Source organism: Thamnophis sirtalis, unplaced genomic scaffold (genome assembly GCF_051295495.1).
Source record: "Thamnophis sirtalis isolate CommonGarterSnake01/CBP01778 unplaced genomic scaffold, rThaSir2_p1.2 scaffold_3, whole genome shotgun sequence".
NCBI classification, from domain to species: domain Eukaryota; kingdom Metazoa; phylum Chordata; class Lepidosauria; order Squamata; family Natricidae; genus Thamnophis; species Thamnophis sirtalis.
Genome location: NW_028261383.1, coordinates 82,761,731 through 82,781,883, shown reverse-complemented (window position 1 = coordinate 82,781,883; position 20,153 = coordinate 82,761,731). Strand labels below are relative to the sequence as shown.

Sequence of the window (20,153 nt, the reverse complement as noted above, 5' to 3'; positions counted from 1 at the left end):
ATTATTTAGTCAAGCTGAAGCGTCTTTAACATTAATAGTGTGTGTATAAATATATATCATATGTTGGGGAAAGCTAAAGAGGTTTAAGCCAATGAAAGGTATGCCGACAGGAAAAATGAAAAGGGAGAGTCATATTTATTACCTAATTGAGAGAAAAGGAGGAGGAGGAGGAGGGGGTGTTTGATAGATTAGGTGTGAAAGAAACTGTGGATGTATATGCCTCTTCATGAGTCCATTTTGTGCAAGAAAGCATGAGCATATGGCTGCTGGTAGACACCGTGTGGGTGGGAGAAAGAGAGAACTGCATTGTTGGGAAGGAGAGAGTGTGCAAGTGTAGCCAGTGAGAATAATTATAAAAGCCTCTAGTGGCCTGAGTAACAGTGAAAAATTATGTGTGCTTGTGCAAGAAATGGAGAGAGACCATAAAGAAATATGTCTATTAAACGGGAGGTGGGAATACGTACTATAAAATGCAAATATTTAATGCAAGGACGTGATATAAAAATGAAAGGGATACGTGTAAAACAGTCAAGGACCATCCCATTACTTGCTTTTTCTTCCTTAATGCCTTCTAGATGTCTTAGAGTACAATTCCCATGATGCCCAGGCAGCCAGGCAGCATACCCATGTTACGATGGTCTCGTCCCATTTAAATATCAGACATCCGAATCAAAGGAAATTTCAGTTCTAAGAGGGTGTTTTCCTCAGGCTCCTCAAATCTCAGGAGACGAAAGGGTTAAATTCCCCACCATCTGGAATTATAATTGCTATCCATCCTTGCACATATTAAATCTAATTTCACTCTTTGTGTTTTTTCTAGAAACATCTTTGCAGGAGATCTTAAGATTATGTGTCTTGAAGGCACATTGAGACATGCATGCATAGACAGCGGGGAGGAAGCAAGCTTGCTTGTGTATTTAACAGGGCAGTGCAGATAAAGAACACAACAGCAGAACTAATTTCTGAATGTGTGTGTGTGGCAGCCAATGCAGAAGAACTTGGTCCCGAGGCTAGGCAATTGGCATTCCTGGCATATCTACACAAGGGCTTGTTTGACTGTCATCAACTCACACAGAATTCAAGCTGCTGAAGCTCTATAGGTAATTTGTTGAGGGAAGAGGGCTCATTGGCTTGTTGATTGGGGGGGGAAACCATCTCTTTCACTGCATGTGTTTAAAATATTGTTTCTACCCAAGTGTCCAAGGATGAATGGACAGGAGCTGTTTATAGGATGTCCCATAAAATCTCAGGGTTTAGTTCTCATACTGTGACATTCAGTCATTATACCTGAATCCTCACTCTGTCCTGTTCACACAATATGTAGCTGCTACCATAGTTCTCATTCTATTTATTGGCACAGTGAAATATCAGCAGAGAAAGTCGGGTCTCTTATTTTTCTTCCATTCAATCAGGTCCAATTTTCAGACTTCCTGGACTAGTCCCTGCAGTTTTCTTGGCACGGTTTTTCAGAAGTGGTTTGCCCTTGCCTCCTTCTTAGGGTTGAGAGAAAATGACTAGCAAAAGGACAGGCTTTGTGCCTAAGGTTGGGACCAGAACTCAGAGTGTCCCAGTTTGTAGCCTGATGCCTTAACTCAGTGTTTCTCAACCTTGGCAACTTGAAGATGTCCGGACTTCAACTCCCAGAATTCCCCGGCCAGCAAATGCTGGCTGGGGAATTCTGGGAGTTGAAGTCCAGACATCTTCAAGTTGCCAAGGTTGAGAAACACTGCGTTAACTACTACACCAAACTGGTACACTCTTTCTAAAGAGAGAGAAAATTCTCCTTAGGAAATCTTGGCTCAAAGCCAAGTTTTGTTACAGGTTTACCAAATTTTTGCCTAACCCCACTTTCCTGTTACAAAAGGGGAAATATTTGTGAGAAAAATGGTGATAAATAAAACATGTTGGAACTCAAATTGTAAGGTAATTGGATTGGTAAAGAACAACTTTATCCTGTAAAGTTCATGGATACATTAGTTTAGTGTTTCTCAACCTTGGCAACTTGAAGATGTCCGGACTTCAACTCCCAGAATTCTCCAGCCAGCGAATGCTGGCTGGCTGGGGAATTCTGGGAGTTGAAGTCCGGACATCTTCAAGTTGCCAAGGTTGAGAAACACTGCATTAGTTATTACATTAATGAATTATTTAAAAAGTTACACTGCTTATTGACTGCCCACTATTACTATAATTTTGTAAGCCTTTATAAAGTTATAAACCTCTAATGATATTAGAAAAGAGAAATTGCCTTACAGGGTACTCCACGAATTATGACCACAATTGGAACCAGAATTTCCATTACTGTGCAAGATAGTTTAGAAATGAGTTTCACCCAATTTTATGACTTTTTTTTGCCACTGCTGTTAAATGAAACACTGTTAGTTGTTTAAGTCAACCACGCAGTTGAACTAATGCATCTTCCCCTATTGACTTTGCTTGTTGGGAGCCAGCTGAGCAGGTTGCAAATTACAATCAAGTCACCCTGGAATGCTGCAATCATCATAAATACAGGCCAGTTGCCAAGCGTCTGAATTTTCATCATGTGACCACGGGGATGCTGCAACAGTCATAAGTGTGAGGACCAATCAAAAGTAACTTTTTTCAGTGCCTTTTAAATTCTAACAGTCACTAAACAAACAGCTGTAAGTCAAGGGCTACTTCTGTAGACTAGTTTCTTTATATTTCTGTGCTGCAGTGTTGTTTCTATATCATGCTTACCCCATCCCTTGTTTATTTTTGGTTTACAAGCAGTCCTTGACTTACAACAGTTTATTTAGTGACCGTTCAAAGTTACAACAGCACTAAAAAGTGATTTACAGCAGTTTTTCACACTTACAACCATTGCAGCATTCCCATGCATGATCAAAATTCAGATGCTAGGCAACTGGTTCATATTTGCAGTGTCCTAGGGTCAAGTGATCCTTTTGACGAGCAAAAATCAATGAGGAAGCCTGATTCACTTAGCAACCATGTTACTAAGTTAACAAATGCAATGATTCATTTAACAATGGTGGCAAGAAAAATCATAAAGTGGGAGAAACTCACTTAACAAATGTTTGACATAGTAATATAAATTTTGGGCTCAATTGTGGTTCTAATTCAAGGACTATCCATATAAAGAAGTCCAGTCTTCTTTCTGTATCAAAGCAAGAAGGCTTCTAATCAAATATGTCAACTAGTTGATCCTATTTCCCTGAACTAAGCCAAAGTATTATGCAGTTCTCAAATGAGACTTCAGAAAAGATTGCTGTGACTCAAAATCTCACATTTTGACCAGACTGAAATTAGCTGAATCAAAAGTGTCACCTTCCATGCCTCTTGCTTTTCATTTTTGAGGTGCATTATTGATTAGTTTATAATTATTTTGCCTCTTTCCCACAATCTGGAAAACACAAAATACAAACGCTGCTGATTGGTGAAAAGAAAGTTGCATTCAACCAGATGGTCTGTAGGCTCAGAATATATTAGCCAGTTTTATTTGCCATTAGTGGGCAGTTGCAACAAATGAGCTCATAGGCCCTTTCTGTCTCCAACAGTTATTATTCCCTGGCTTATTATTATTGCTAGGATTTATCTTGCCTATTACTCAGTGGGAATTATTTTACGGACCTCATTTTCCAAGCCTCATTTATTAAGATATAGACTGCCCCACAGATAGTTATGTATTCATATTGGAAAAAGCGATTTCAGATCTTCTACTACATCCTGTTGGAATTCCATTCTCCTATGAAGGTAATTCCTTTTCTCTACATGATTCTAAAAAACTTAAGCAGTTGTTACTACTTAATCTAAAGGAAGTCCATTTCTGTTAATGAGACTATCTTTCCAGAATATAGCTCTTGCAGACTGTAGCTTAATAATCCTACATCCAAGGGTGGGCTGCTACGGGTTCACCCAGATTTGGGCAAGAACCTCAAAATCCCACCCCTAGCTGGTCATGCCCATTCCATCCCTCCTACCCCATCCTTCCTAGAAGCCTCCGTGCAGCCTGTTTTGAATGAGACTCGGGGAGGTGGGAAAACATGTCTCCTGGAAGTTCTGGGCCCGTTTCTAGTCTCCGGAGAGCCTCCAAAACCCAGTGGAGGCAGTTTTCACCCTCCCTGAGGCTCGAGGAAAGCCTCCGGAGCCTGTGGAAGGTGAAAACTCCCTTCCCCCCCAGCCATGATGCAGGAGGCCAACTAGGCCATGGTTACAATGGCCATACCGACCCAGCAACCAGGCAAAAAACCAGTTGCTGAAATTTTTGAAGCCCACCCCTGTCTAAGTCTCCTTCAAGTCAGCAGAGTATACGGGACACTTTTCTGCTGAACGTTGCTGCAACTGGCTGGGATGAGTTTTCTCTTCTTTGTACCAAAGCATTGCATCAGAGAGAGATAGTCCAAGACTACAAATACTGCTTTTGTGGTGGGGCTTAAAAGCACTATAGAGAATAAAGCATTGATGTTAAGTGTAACACAGAATACGCCACAGTGCTAACAAGCCATTATCTCCTATGACCTGGACCGCTGCAGTGTTCTCTGCCTTCCAAAATGATCTTAATTACTAAGAAACAGCGGTAGATAATCTATGGTAGACAGGACAGGATCAATTTTGTGGGGAGGCTGCCAGAAAGTCAACAGCAGGGGGGCGGAAAATGCACACATGCACACAGATCACTCCCAACGTGATTCAAAGAAATCAGTTCATATTTTCCATTTTAGAAACTAGCATAGAGAGATATGGATTCCTCACCTCAGCTCACCACAGCAATTACAGGTCTAAGTGAGTTGTCGGCACAGCTTCCTAGAGATAAATAGCTACCCACATTTCAACATTAAAGCAAATGAGTCAGATTAAGCTCTCTACATCAGGTGGTGTTGGGTTCCCCCACCTCCCCCCATCAGGCCACATTTTCACAAATGGAAGTTTGTAAATGTGGCAGTGACATAAACATTCCAAATGATAAAGAGTTTAGCTTGAATTTAGAGTGAACAGTTTAGCTATATGGCAAAAGAGGCTGATAAAATCCAAAATTTCTTTTGTCTCCTTTTTACTTCTAGTTGCTTCAAACATATTTTTAGGGGATGGACACAATTGAAATACACATTGAAGAACGGAATGGCATGCACATTATTATTATCCACGCAATTATTTCGATAATTCTGCTGACTGCCAGCAGTTTGGCAGTTCAATTCTCATCAGCTCAAGGTTGATTCAGCCTTCCATCCTTCCGAAGTTGGTAAAATGAGGACCCAAATTACTGGGGGCAATACGCTGGCTCTGTAAACCGCTTAGAGAGGGCTGTAAAGCACTATGAAGTTGTATATGAGTCTAAGTGCTATTACTATTGCTATTTTGTGGGGTTCTGGATTGCGCATTCCATAATAGCATTGGTACGGTACACTGAATGAACCAAATACTGAATCATATGGGCAGCATATAACAACAATTGTTTAACTCCATTTTACAGTCCTCTCTGCTCGGTAGTAAGTTCCACTATGATCAGTGGGATTCATATTGCCTTATAATATGGCTCTTTCTATGGTGTAATAAATAAGTACCCGAAGTATCGTGATCAAGCCTTCAAAACTATGCCCCTATCATTTCTATGATTGTAGGACAACACTCTGTTCATTGTCCTCCTAATTCAAACCTAAGTAAAAATGGCACACAAAGATTCTACCTGAAATGAAAACTGGGGCAGTGGTATGTGAATATACCTCCTCCTTCCTTAAAATCATCTAGCTGTGCTCATGGCCATTTTTGTAGCAGGGAGCCTGGCTCACATCTAGCCCCCTCAAGATATATCACATATGAACAGTTGTTTTCAGGCTGCTCCAGCTCTTCAAAGATCTGTTCCTAGAATCAGCTGATCCCTGGCAAACTATTGCCAAGGAAAAAAAGAGTATGGAAAAAGGACTTGCATTTACTTACTAAGGTCAGTTTATCATGCTAGGTAGTTGAATGTGATCCAGCCACCCAGATCACTCTTGCAATTGGCCTGAGGGGGGCGGGGGGAGTCAGGTTAGAATTATAGTCAATAGCAATGAGATCTAGTTTTATATATGTGTGTATTTGTCTGTATGAACTTTCCAGTTTTATATCCGGAATGGTGTTTTAAGCCCTCTTAGGAGCAAAGCCTTCTTTCATAATTCAAACTAACATGAACTTACTTAGGATTGAGTTCCAATAAATTGGGTAGGATTTCATTCTGAATACACATACACTGGAGCATGCATCTCATTCTCCAGAGATGGTACCTAATAAATGCTCCCTTGGCTCCCAGCAAGGCATTTCCTGAAGAAAGTAATCAGTAGAAAAGGTATTTAGGGTGTTTAAATGGAGCAGTATAAACCTGTTGTATGTAGTTGAGGCTGCTTCAATTTTCAGACTCGGAGAAGTAGGCAGAGGCTGATGAAAATTGGAATTTACAAATAATCAGGGATTATTTGGTATCAACAGATGGAAAATGCCTAATGAGGAAATACGGCACTCATAAATTATTTATAAAGTCTACGTATGATTTGCAGGCTTTCAAGCGTTTTCAAGACTGACTCTCCTTCATCACACCCTGAGATCTAATATTCCAGCAACCATATTCCCAGCTAATATTAGATATGGGCCAGTCATAAACTAGAGACATAGGTAGAAGTCAATCTTCAAAACAAGAAGGTTTGCAATAGTTTTGATTTTTAAAAAATAATGATTTTGATCAAAAATTATTTCTTGATCAGTGGTCAGCTCAATTTAATATTGATAAATGCATTCTAGAGAGTTAGCTATATTTGCTTGTTGCAGCAAAAATCAATTATTAGTTTTGATTTTTATCTATGGAGCTTAAATAGTAACAAATTATTCATGGCATGAATTTTTGTCAGCAAATGCTAACTTCATTTGAGCCATGGTAACTCCTACATGGTGCTTGTGAAGTGTCAGCATAATCCACAGAGTGCAATTTTGTAATGGATAAGCTGCCTCTGTTCTTAATGGACAGTTGTCAAATTTTAAAAGATGGAACATTCTAAATTCAAGTTTAGCTGAACAGCACTTAGAGGCAATTTTAATGCATTTTTATTACAGAACTCAGACAGGTGGGTGTGCATTGCTTATTTGCTTATTTGCTACATTTATTCTTAAAAATATATTGTGGTAAACGTCTTTCACTCTAAAAAAGATTCAAGAGGCAGAGTTTTAAAGAGTGTGTAGTTCGTTGTAGTTCCATGGTTGAAATTTTATGCTCATTCACAATTTGCAGTTTTGTAGTTCTGTTGTGTTCATTATCTAAACATTATCATTGGTGCCAGAAAAGCTACAGGATCCAAAGAATGATGGATATATCCATAAATTTAACAGATTGCTGTTTTTGACTTTTTTAAAAAAATTGAAGCTTTGTTCATTTCTGTAGAAAGGTGGATATGACACAGGGGTGGGTTACTTGGACCCAGATTGTGGGGGCAATATGCTGACTCTGTAAACCACTTAGAGAGGGCTGAAAGCCCTATGAAGTGGTATATAAGTCTAACTGCTATTGCTACTGCTGGTTTGCTCATGCACAATTCAACGGAAATTGTTCTGCGCACGCGCAGAACTCAAAAAGAAGATGGCGGCGACTAGGAAACTAGTTCGGAGGCGTGTCCAGCCTGGGCCACTACCGGTTCTGTGACGCACGATGGCATACTACTTCTGGTTCGACCGAACTGATCCGAACCAGTAGGAACCCTTCTCTGATATGACACCATAATATGTTGAAACATGCCTAAAGTCTGGTACACTTGTGCCTCTTAAAAGCTCAGTTATTCTTCCATTGCTATTCATTATATTAAATTCCTTGCATTGGACCTGGGCTTCTGAAGAAATGGATGACTTATTGGTCGGAGCTTAGTTCAACAGTCAATGATTTTTTCCCCCTTCATCCTGCTCATTTGATTTCATTTCCCTTCCAGGTAGCCCTTGACTCCAAGCTTTCTATCAGCAGCACTGGATGATAATTCAACAACCTCGTAGAGCTCACTAACGTGGCCAGCAGTAATGGATTTTGTGATGAAACAAGCCTTAGGGGGTAAGTCTTACCTCCTCACAATATTATCTTAGTTCTACTATTCCAATCACTTAAGACTGAATTTCCGGTGGAAGCAGACAGCTTCAACTCAGGCATAATGGTGGGCTTCCTTGCATGACAATCTACTTCTCGCCCTCTCTTTTTTTACGTAGGATTAAGATCAGGACTTTGACTTGGCCATTCCTTTCTTCTGCTTTTACTAATCTTTAGAGGTACAACTTGTGTATTTTGGGTCATTGCTGCATTACCCACTTTTTTTGAGCTTCAGTTGAAGGCTAGATACCCTGACATTTTCCTGTAAAATTTGCTGGTACAGTTCATAGTCCCATCAATGATAGCAAGCCCTGGTCCTGAAGCAGCAAATTTGGGTCTATAGGCTGAAATCATGATACTGCCACCATCATGTTTCACAGATGGGATGAGACTCTTATTCTGGAATCAGTGGTGGGTTGCAGGCGGTACACCCCGGTATGGGTGTACTGGTGCCTGCCCAGGTACCGTTCCAGTACGGTACTCCGGAGGGCACGCCTGCCCGAGCTCCTTACCTGTATTTGAGTTCTTCAGGGCTTATGCGCATGGAGTGCACGGCACCTGCGCGACGCTCCGCCGAGCAGCTGGAGCATCACGGAGGCTCACAGAGGCGTTGCAAGAAGTAAGGACGCATGCACGTGCTGCACGCTCTCATGTGGTGGACGCCAGGATCCAGAACCCACCACTGGCTGGAATGCAGTGTTTGCTTTCACCGAACAATGTGTTTTTCATTCAGGCCAAAAAAAATCTTATTTTGATCTCGTTTGTCCCCTCCTCAGAACATTTTTCCAATTGTATCCTGGCTTATCCACATGGACTTTCAGAAACTGTAGATAGGAAGGAATGATATTTTTCAAGAGCAGTGGCATTCTTCAGTCTGCCACACAGCATACCTTTATTGCTCAGTGTTCTCCTGATAGTGGTATCACGAACTCTGACATTTTGTCAATGCAAAGGAGACCTTTCATTCCCTAGACATTACCCTGGGTGTTGTTGGTTTTTTTGAGATGTTATATGCCATGCTCTTGTTGTAATCTTGATTGGTCATCCACTCCTAGGGATATATAACAATGGTGATGAATTGCCTGACAGTGGGGACAAACACTTTGGGAATAGTTTTGTAAACTTTTTCAGTCTAATGGGTATCAACAGTTGTTTTTCCAAGTTCTTCAGAAATATTGTTTCCAGCAGTGACACACTTCTACAACCTACCTTATGAAGCTCAGTGAATATCTGGAATTCTGTTCTTTAAATTAGGCAGGGCCTCCCATACTCATAGTGCTTATCCAATGTGTAGATCCCTTGCACAGCTAGAATTAAAAGTAACTCATTCCCATTGTTGAAACATACAGTTTATAACAGAGAAGGCCAAAAATATTATCCTATTAAGTTCTCAGCTGACATCTACTACAGAATGTGAATGCCCATATATGTGATTGGAGAGAGTTTTAAGGCTTATTAAAAAAAAGAGGACTTGGTCACAAGTTATCCCTCTCTGCTTTTGAGCTTCTGAGAGGTGAAGGGAGATTCCCTTTCATTATATCTTCATCATAAAAAGTGGTTTTGAGAGAAAGGACTGGTGCAATTTTATTGCATGAGCTCTTAAGTCAAATAGAATTTGAATCTGGATTTCTGAGTCCCAGCTCAATTCCTTAACTATGCTGTCTGATTAGTTCTTGAACTTTACTTATGGCAAATATAGAAGTGTTCTCATTTTATTTTCTTTAAGAAGATAGAACTGTCCTGGCATTTGCCCACAATAACACAATCATGGTTATTATTAAGTACAAAGGTATTGCTTATATAATATTGTATTCAAGCTTAGACAGTGTTGCCGTAATGGGAAAACCAAGGCAAATAGGAGAGAAAGAGAAAAAGGCCCTTCTTATTCAGATGTCTAGTGACATCTGAGCTCCCCCTAGAGATCCGTCAAGGAAATTTGCTAATTGTCTCATACTGACTTCTCACAACCAAAAAGGAGATTATTGGTTCTGAGATTCTGCCTTGGAGAGAGACTTATTTATTTGCTTGCTCTTATCCTGCCTCTATTGTTATAAATAACTGAAGGCAGCATGCAATCTAATACGACAACATGGGAGGAATGTTCAGCTGAGAGAGAGTGACTGGCCCAAAGTCACCCACTTTCAGGCCTAAAACACCCATCTAGGTTTCCATCTAGAAAAGAAAGTGTAAATCACTGGTCCTGGTAGAGATTATAATAATCCCTAGCAGGTTTCAGGTTTTTTTTTATAAGGCTGATGGACACACAGTCATTTTGCCTGACTGAAGAGACTTCATCAGTCAATCCACTCCGTGGCACGACAAAACCGTGCTCGACTAAGCCGCGCCCGATTAAATCGCGTCGCTGACGTCATCAACAGGGTGACAACAGTAAACGCGGAGAAAGAAGGGCGCTTTAAATAGCGCTTTGAAAGCAAGCCGATTCAACTTAAGGTAAGGGTTAGCTTTAGGGTTAGCTTTAGGGTTAGGTTAAGGGTTAGGGTTAGGGTTAGGTTAAGGGTTAGGATTAGGTTTAGGGTTAGGTTAAGGGTTAGGTTAAGGGTTAGGTTTAGGGTTAGGTTTAGGGTTAGGGGGTTAGGTTTAGGTTTAGGGGTTAATTTTAGGTTTAGCGTTTACAGCGTGCTTCTGTCTCCGCGCTGTTGTCGCCCTGTTGATGACGTCAGCTATGTGGTTTCGTCGAGCGCGCTTTAGTCGAACGCGGTTTTGTGGTGGAACCAATCCACTCGCTCCTTATTTTTCTCCTTAATAGTAGAAGTGGGTAACACCAGCCTGCTGGGAAATACTGAAAAGAAACGATTTCCCCCAGAAGTCCCTCTTACTATGTTTTCAACCATGCCATATGCAGGGGCCACGAAGGACATGGGTAAAATGTTGGGAGGAGAAGAGGAAAAAGACCCCGATGCCCAGAAGAAGGAAGAAGAACGACAAGAAGCCTTACGTCAGCAAGAGGAAGAGCGCAAGGCAAAGCATGCCCGCATGGAGGCTGAACGGGAAAAGGTTCGGCAGCAAATCCGTGATAAGGTGGGTCACCTTCCTGCCATTTTCCAATTGCTGCATTTTTCAGACTATAACACGCACTTTTTACCCCCAAAAGAGCCCCCCTGCCGCAATATTCCCTTTGTGCATCTTATAGAGCAAATATTGCTGCATGGGGAGAGGGGGGGTTTGTGCAGTGCCAATCAACTGTTCTAGGTGGTGGGGGTCACCGCTGCCTATCATTTCCGCAGCCACCCATTCTCAGAGATCAGCGGCAAACAGGTGGTGGCCAATGGGCCGCAGTGGTGGCAAATAGGCGGCAGAGGCAGATTTTTTTTTTTTCGTTTTCCTCCTCTAAAAGTTAATGTGCGTCTTATAGTCCGAAAAATACGGTAATCTCTCTGTCACTAAGATCTTGGGGTGGTTTTAAAGAAATGGCAAGAAAAGGATAGTGGGTAGGGAGACTTAGCTTTAGGAAACTGGAGAAGTGGTTATTCTTGATCATGATGGCCAAGACTTGGCTTCTTTTTTTTAAAAGTACAAAAACTCAGTTTTGAGAAGCCACGCAGTCTAACCTGAATTATTTGAGAAGTGCATTGATTACCCAGAAAAATTTGTATCTTTTAGCAGTTGTTGTTAAACTATAATTCTGAGCATCTCTCCTACTGGGCATCCATGAAGGAGCAAGAATTGAGGGGAATATAATTGCTTCAGACATCATGATGTCATTACATAAACATGCCGTTTTCATGATGATTTCATAATCAGTGTCATCATTTTGACTTCTTCGTGCCTTGTTATAGAGGCCGCCATTCCTTATTATTAGCCATGCATCAGCTGCTGGGGGTTGTACTTTAATAACATCTGAAGATACAGTAATGCTACCCTAAGGCTTGACATTTGGATGGCCACTCCAACTCCTTCATGCATCAGCTTTTTAATAAAGGAAGAAAGAGAGCCAGAAATACTGTCATATAACTATGTCATATCTAATGTAGCCTTCCCATGGCATTGGGTGTCTGTCTAGCACAGGCTAGAGCAATTACAGGAGATGGGAATATTGCAAAACTCAATAGATAATATCCCTTACAGATCCAGCATCTTGGACAGTTATCTACAGCAGGAATGGAGATCTTCCAGTCCATGGGATAAACCCTTCCTAGTTGCTCCATCTAGCCCTTAGAGACCCAAGCCAGGTCCCTCTCCTTCCTTGAACCCCCTGGTCTCTCCCTGAAACCCTGCCCCATCCCCCATCTGCCTTCCCACTGAAGGGCTGCAACTTCAGGTCTCTATTGCACTTGAAATGTGGCTTCCCCAAAGGGGAACAATGAAGATTGGGCAAAGATGGCACCTGGGCAGCCAGCACCTGAAGGTAAGAATATAAAAGTAGCCTGCTGGGTCAGACCGAGGCCCATTTTAGTCCAGCATTTCCATTCTCCACTAGATGTCCACAGGGTGCAGCCAGCTACGCCCAATTCACTGCCCTGTGCTTTGGGAAATGCATGGAACAACTGAATTCCTGAAAAATACCTTCAGGGATGAGCTCCTGGAAAGGGCTTCTGGCACCTGGAAATGATTCCTCCCCAGGAACAGGGTAGCATCCAGAGAATGGGAAGGGAAACACACAGTGGTGGGTTCCGGGCAGTACAGCCCGGTACGGGTGTACCGGTGCTAGCTGGGAGCAGCGGCTACTGTACCAGAAAGGTGGGCCATTTGGACTCCCTGCCCATCCGCGTTCCTTACCGCTTTTTGAGGCAAACGGGCCAATTGTGCACGCGCGCACAGCCTTTGGTGCCTGCCCAACTTTCGCCGAGCAGCTGAGTGTCACTGGGCAGTGGCGTGCGCATGCCCGGCGAGGACACCTGGCCCCGTCGCAGTGTACCGATTGTGACGGGATCCGGAACCCACTACTGCGTGAAATCATCTGCTTCCTGGTAAGGGATCGAATCCTGTTTTTCTCCTTGGTTGACAGCATTATGCCAGCAGGATGACCCTGCCTATTGAGAACAAAGCCTCACAGCTTTGTCCCTCTTCACCGAGGGAAAGTGAATTAAAGCAACAAGGTCTCTTGCCATGAGCCCTTGAATCTATTTGTATCCCATTGGAACATTGCTTGTTCCTCGCTGCAGTCGTTCCAGATGAATGAAAGAGAAACCCATCTGCACACAACACGTTTACACTCATTTACCTTCCAAACATTATTCCTTCTTTTCTTTCTGCAAAGAACAGCCTCTTCTCTGTAGCTCTTATTCCAGGGCCAGCTATAATTATTTAAAGAGCTTCTATTGGAGTCCAGCAACTAGAGTTGAAGTGGTCTCTGCCAGGCCATAAGATTGCCATCCTTTGATGTGAACTTCTGTTGTTGCTGCTGATAATCCTTAAATGTACTAAAGCTGGCCAATATTCAGCTTCTTGATGTTAAGAGAAAAGCCGTTTTCTGCTATTAGCAACAGTCATTCATTCAGCTGCGTGCTAAACTCACTGGTTCAGTGGCCATCCACTGTTCCTTTTTACATATTTTTTTCCTTTTCTTTTAGTTTTTCTTTTCTCAACTCCAGAAGGCAGAACTATGAGGGCACTCCTGGAGAAGTGATAGCCTTTTCAGCAGAGTGATACAGTATGATCCAGCCTAACTTCCAAGCTGGCTCTCCCCTGAGATTATATGCACTTTCTCATGAATGATTTTTCTCTGACTCCCATTTCTCTATTTGCACTGCAGCAAGAGGAAAATCATTCATAAAGATTTATGAATGATTTGCACTGTAGCAAGAGAAGAATCATTCATGAAGATTTGGAGTGTGGTCTCAAGGGACATGTAAATTTAATAAATGGATGAATAGCCTTTGGGCCAGGCGTGAGACATCAAATCCTGCACTGAATCTCGGTGCTGGTAGAGTGTTCTTTGGCATCCTCCTTTGCTATTTTCTTTCCCTCAGTCATTCCTCTCCTCTTGGCTCATTTGTCTTGTAAAAGGATAATATAGGGCACAGGAAATAACTAAAATTCAGTCTCTGTCATCTGCCTTTTTTAAAACCTTAAAATTAAGACAGCAACAGCTGAGCATAAGCAGGTTGTGCTGTCCCCTTAAATAATTATGCAAAGATAGGAGAATTTGAGGCAGTGCGCTTTGCTCTGTCTTCGATGTATCTGCCCTTTTTTTGCTTTTAAAAGTATTAATGCCTGGCTCTCCTTTACAAACAGTGAGCTCAATGAAGACAGACTCCAATTCATCACAAGTTTTGCCTATTCATTCATTTCCCTAATATCTTTTAGGCCAGTTCTCATTCTGTGGCACCAGAGAGAACCAGCACTGATACAATTACTCCATCAGTCTTCTGCATAGTTTGAATGCTGAGAAGACTGAAGTGCTCCTATTGAGCTCTTCCATAACAAATCCAGCTTGGGAAAAAATGGTTGGATATCAAAGCTGATACCAGAAAGAATTAAAGGGAAATTATCCCAGCTGTAGGAAGCAATTATGAGAGGAGAGGGAAATGTTATGCAGGCACATAGCACCTTCAAATGCTTTAGCCAGATGTGCAGTGTAGAACTTACACTATTTAATCCAATTACCAACATGGGGCCTTAAAGTCACGTCAAACTACAACTCTCATTGCCTAGATCCAGCATATTCATTTGACATGCTAGCTATGGTTATTGTAAAACATCCTTAACTGAGTCGGCAAGGAAGTTACTTTCTAAATGAATGAAAAAGCATAAAATACTTTTCCAGATTTTCCATTAACGTGAAAGGTAAGCGGTTAGTGTTACCTCTGATTTCATTCAGGGTCCATGTGTTGTTCCAGTACTTAGTGAGCCATCTAGAGTCTGCCTTAGCTTAGACACTAAGGGAAATACATAAAGTCAACAGAAGATGCAGTTTTTGTCTCACAATTATCAGTAAATTTAAAGGTCTTTTCTGTACAGTTCCAGATTGTAACCCTAAGAACAGACTATCTCTATGGAAGCAGCTGATGTCATTTACTGGAGCAGCTGGTTAATCTTCAGAAGCCTCAGTGATTAAGTTAGTGCAATCTTAATTTAAGACACCTATGACCCAAGGCCCAATGGTGTTGCAGTCAAGATCTACCTTCTCCTGCATTTCTCTGAGAAGTCTTGTGTGTTTCCCCCACATAGTACGGCCTGAAGAAAAAAGAGGAGAAAGAGGCAGAGGAGAAGGCAGCCCTGGAACAGCCCTGTGAGGGGAGCCTGACACGACCCAAGAAAGCCATCCCAGCCGGCTGTGGAGATGATGACGATGAGGATGAAGAGAGCATTCTGGATACGGTGCTCAAGTATCTGCCAGGTCCATTGCAGGACATGTTCAAGAAGTAGCTGCCATACCAGCCCAAGTCCCACTCAGAGTCTCCAACATTCGGTTGAGGCTTCTGGGTGGTGAAGGGACTTTCTTTTGGGGTTTCATGGGGCATTTTCCTTTCCAGTTTTTGTTTCAAGGGGAGACTTCACACACGTCTTTGTGCCACAGGCCTTTCCCAGGCCTTCTTCTCGGTCCCCAAGAGAAGCACATCAGGCATGGGACGTACTCCCTACCCTGCCCCCTTGCTATCATCACTCTAGGCTGCTGGATTTCTTGGAACCACAGGCTGGGCACTGCCAGGAGTTTTATCTCCTTCCCCTCCCCTGGGCTTTCCCTTCCTGACACAGAGCTGGAGTGGACTTCTGTGGTGCCAAAGGGCCAGCTGACTAGAAAGTCAAAGCAAAGCAAAAACAAATGGGAACTGGGACCAAATTCAATTACGCAACCTCATGGGGTTTTGGAGGAGGAGGCACCAGAGGGAGGCCAGGCCCCTGCACAATCCTCTGAGCCCGCCTCCTTCCCCCATATTCCTTAACCCTGTGCTGACTGCCAAACAGAGATTGTGGCCTGTAAATCTCTGTTCTTGCCTAATTCATGGGGGCCAAGGTAGCCCCTGCACATTCCATCTCTGACCAAGGGAAGGACCAGTTGGATACACACACACACACAAACACACACACACACACACACATCCCAATCCTTGCTTTAGGGCAGTTGGCAAATCATAGTCTTGTCACATCCTTGGGGAGGAAGAGCTCATTCCTGAAAAGAATCAAACTCCTACCACAAGCCTAGCATGGAGGCCCACTGCAAAGAATTGTGAGTTACTAGTAGACAAAAAAAAACCGTGGGCTGCTTAGGGGGCCCTTAGATGATTTTTCCCCTTCCATCGTCCAGTAGTTGTATTTTATTGGGAAAAAAATTCTCTAGCTGACACACTTGCAGACTTTTAGAGTAAAAAGACAAAGCATGAAATCACACTCTCCTTCCCATGCTGCAGAAAGCGATGAATGTGGAGATTGGTTTAAAGGTCAACTGACCAAAAATGAAGACACTTGAGGAAACGGGATGCATTCACGCATTCGACCAAAGATCCCTGCTTTCTTTAGGAGGTTGTAGGAATGCCCTGCACTAACACTTATAGAGAGAACAGCACATCCTCTCAAGCCAGGGAGTTTTGGTTGTCTACTAGACCAAAGGGTTAAAGCCAGTAAGCCCATCCCTGTCATACGTATCCTGATCCTAGGACGTTGATAATCTCTTTCCCAATGGAAACATAATGGCCCACCCAAATATTAGCAGAACTGTTCTTGCATCCAAGGTAGAAATTGTTTCCTTTTCCTCTTTCATCAAGTGTCTAGAAAGACTACAGCCATGCATACCCAGATACACATGCTGATTCCCAAGGGTGGGTCCTTCACGGTCTATGAGAAAAACTTCCCACTTTTCAATATCTGCAGCCCAAGGTGGCCTGGGAGTGTGGTGGGCACCCGACCCACACCCCAGCATACGCCAGTAGCTCCCCTTCACTGCACAGTTGTTGCATTCACTCCGTGGCCGATTCTCCCCATCGTTTCTTCGAAGCCACAACATTACACAAAAAAAGAGGTGACTACGAGACAAGGAGGAAGCCTCGCTGCTGATTTGGCCTAGTGCCCTCTCCCCAGTACCAACAGTCCTTGGCCGCTGCCGAAAACAAAATCAAACGTCCATCCTTCTATGGGGAAGTTTTGTAGTTTTCATTCTTGTGTTTATTTGGGAAGAAGGAAGGCCTGGATTATTTGGTAAATTTTCCTGGTACTCTGTCCCTTCTACTTTTGTTTGGGGATGGGGTCAAGTTTGAGTTTGGGAGTTATCTCCCTGCATCCAAAATACGCCATTCTTTCTTTCTTTCTATCCTTCCTTTCTTCCTTAATAGTTAAAGCCATATCAGTTAGACTGCAATACTATCAACGCTAAAAACTCTGCAGGCTGCGCTCTGTCATGCTGTATAGAGGAGCGTCTTGGGGTCAGGGACCGCCCCTTTATCCCCTTGCCTGCTTGTCTTTGTCTCTGGCCGCCCAACATGTTTTGCATAGGTATCTCTGTAACAGGGTAAATCACCCCAACACTTGTTATCTGTCTAATTGTCTCTGCTAGTCACTCATTAGATGGTCATCATACAGCCCCATGGAGCTGGGAAGAAAAGGTCCTCAGGCAAAATGAAAAGGGGACCAGGTTGAAGGTGGTAAGGGGACAGCCCATTAGCACCTGTTTCGTCAATATAATGTCAGCTTGTCTGCAGTCATCCCATAGGACAAAAGAGTGTGATTGTGAGAGTCCTGCAAAGTTTCATACTGGTTGAAACTCTGTGCCAGAATGGCAGGACTTTGCCAGGGGAACACAAGCTGTTTATTGTCTACATAATCCTCCTGGGTGAATGTTGAAAATTGCAATAAATCCACTTTTCACATGGGGCAAAGGGCTGATGCTGAAGCCAGCTTCCCACACTATGGTGATGCTGTTGCTCTCAGTTGACAAAATCACCACTATACCCATTGTTTAGTATTTAGGCAGAGAGAAGTAAGTACCAGTAAGTCTCTGGACCCCACCAATCTGAGAACTCCATTCTGGGCAAGAACAAGAAGCAAAAAAAAACAACCCAAACCCACGTCTTAGAATACTGGAGAGACATGAAACAGCAATGCCCACAGAAATGAGGCAAAATGAAACCTAGCTTCAATATGTGTGAATAAGCCATCCTAGCCCCAATTCACACAAAAAGTATACAAATCAGAAATCTAAGCCTCTTCCTCTGCTACTAGGATAGGAGCAGAAGCCCTGAACCACAGGAGGTGTATTTGTGCTGCAGCTCCTCCTCATTTTAGCATCCTTATCCCTGCTGGGGAAGAACCGTTTTGATTCCCTGTGATCTTTGACCTCTGATATTATCATGTCAGTGGGAGGAGCTGTGGGATGTGGTTTCCAGGTCATTGTGGTAGCCAGGAGAAAACCCTAATATTCTGCTTCGAATCTTACTTAATGGAGCTGGATCAGCTTCCAATTTGAATGCAGAGAATATATGTGTTGTATGTATGCATGCATGCATACATGCATGCATGTGACATCAGTGAGTGAGTGAGAGAAAGAATGGAAAGAAAAGAACAAGAAATAAAAGGCAAAACAAGTACAGTGATGGCTTTTGATCAGTCTCCCTCAACCAGCTTTTCCCAACTTGATGTCCTGCAATTGTGTTGGGATTCATTTCCCTAAATTTTCAAGTTGAATCTCACCATATTTGAAGAATTCTACCTTATCCCACATATAAAAGTTAAGATATCCTTCTAGGTCCCAGACTAATGGGTATCTATAGACTCCAGCTGCTTTTGCCAAAATGATAAAAGCAGTGTCATTGTGTTGAAGTCCCTTTTGGACAAACAATATGACATGTATACGTTCATAAGGGGCGTATCCTGTGTCATGGATCCACTTTGCTCAGATTGACCAATTTGACTGGGGCTGAGGATTACACCCCTTTTTGGTTCCACCACTCTTCATGGCCAAAGAACTTGCACAGAAGGTTTGCCTACAAAGGGAAGTACACATGAATCACAAACCCTGATGCATTTGCTTGTCCTTGCTACGAATGAATGTTTATATGTCAGAGAATGACCATTTGTAAGCATTCATGGGTGAAAGGTGAATGAGAGAGAATAGCATAACGTAAGAAGGCATGTTGAATGTTTCTTGCATTTTCTCCAAGCACATGGCCATGTGAGAGCACAAGACAAACCAGTGGGTGTATCTGTCTCTGTGCTGTACAGGCCTTGGGGAACAATTATGTCTTGCCATGAAACCAGGAGAAATTTCTGAATCTGTTTTCTAAGAATCAGTTAAAATATGGGCTATTTTTTTTTCCAAATGGCTTCCAGAATTGGACATCCTTTGGGAATTCACTATTGTCACTGAGTAATTGACTCCAGCCTTCCAATGCATCCTGTCCCCTCCTTGGCTGGTGCCGAGGAGCTAGTTGTCGTATGCACGGAGTTTCTCTTCTCTACTTTCCTCTCACTAATCTGTTGAGGAAATTGACTGCCCACGCGCTAAGCCAAGAGGTCGTATGAACCATTCTGTCTTGCTTGTGCCATCTGCTTTCTAGAATCATTGTGTCTAATTGGCTAGTCCTCGTCCCACCTGCAACCACCAAGGGCATCTATCACAATGATGGGACAAATGAGTTATATGGGCAATCCAGTGCAAACAGCTCCCTGCGGGCCCTTCAGGTTATTGCTGCTGTGTGGGGGGAGGCTGTAGCTGAATCTGAGCCAAAGGGTTACATGATTTCTGACTTTAACCTGTTTTGTTTAACCTGGGGGCTGGCAGGGAACTGGTTACGCTCCTTTCCCGGTCTGTGTGGGGTGAAAGATGTAGGCAAAAGGGGCAGGGAAGACTTGAAGGGCTCCATCCATTCACCCTATGGTGACCATTCTGCTCTACCTAGTCTTTGGAGAAAAATAATAAAATAAAGAAGTTTGTACATTGCCCTGTGTCAACTGTCTCTGAGATTCAACCAGAAGAGATTCTGGACACTGTCAGCACAAGCACCACTTCATAACACACAGTGAATTGGCCCAGTGATGCACCTGGGGAGAAGAAAGACCAGGGAGCTAGAAGAAGCCTGGGGCCGAAGTCTTGCCTGTCTGAATAGGCTACAGAGGGAGGCTGTTTTTCTGAGAGGGGACACGCCAGAGATGGCATTGAGTTTAGAGCTGTCTGTATTTCAAAGGTAAATCC

The 20,153-nt window shown here is 42.9% G+C and overlaps 1 protein-coding gene across 4 annotated transcripts in view; it reads left to right on the top strand.

Moving 5' to 3' along the window:
* CPLX2 (complexin 2) overlaps nucleotides 1-19,901 on the top strand; it is a 146,494-nt gene extending 126,593 nt beyond the window's left edge. For 2 of the 4 annotated variants that reach the window (XM_087709373.1, XM_014073906.2), the window contains 3 exons: nucleotides 7,920-8,035; nucleotides 10,932-11,107; nucleotides 15,200-19,901. In XM_087709373.1, coding sequence (XP_087565499.1) covers nucleotides 8,005-8,035; nucleotides 10,932-11,107; nucleotides 15,200-15,397 — 405 coding nt within the window. In that variant the 5' untranslated portion in view covers nucleotides 7,920-8,004 and the 3' untranslated portion in view covers nucleotides 15,398-19,901. The remainder of the gene's footprint in view (nucleotides 1-7,919; nucleotides 8,036-10,931; nucleotides 11,108-15,199) is intronic. The other 2 variants (XM_087709371.1, XM_087709372.1) reach the window with 1 other exon arrangement.
* The last annotated feature ends 252 nt before the right edge of the window (nucleotides 19,902-20,153 follow it).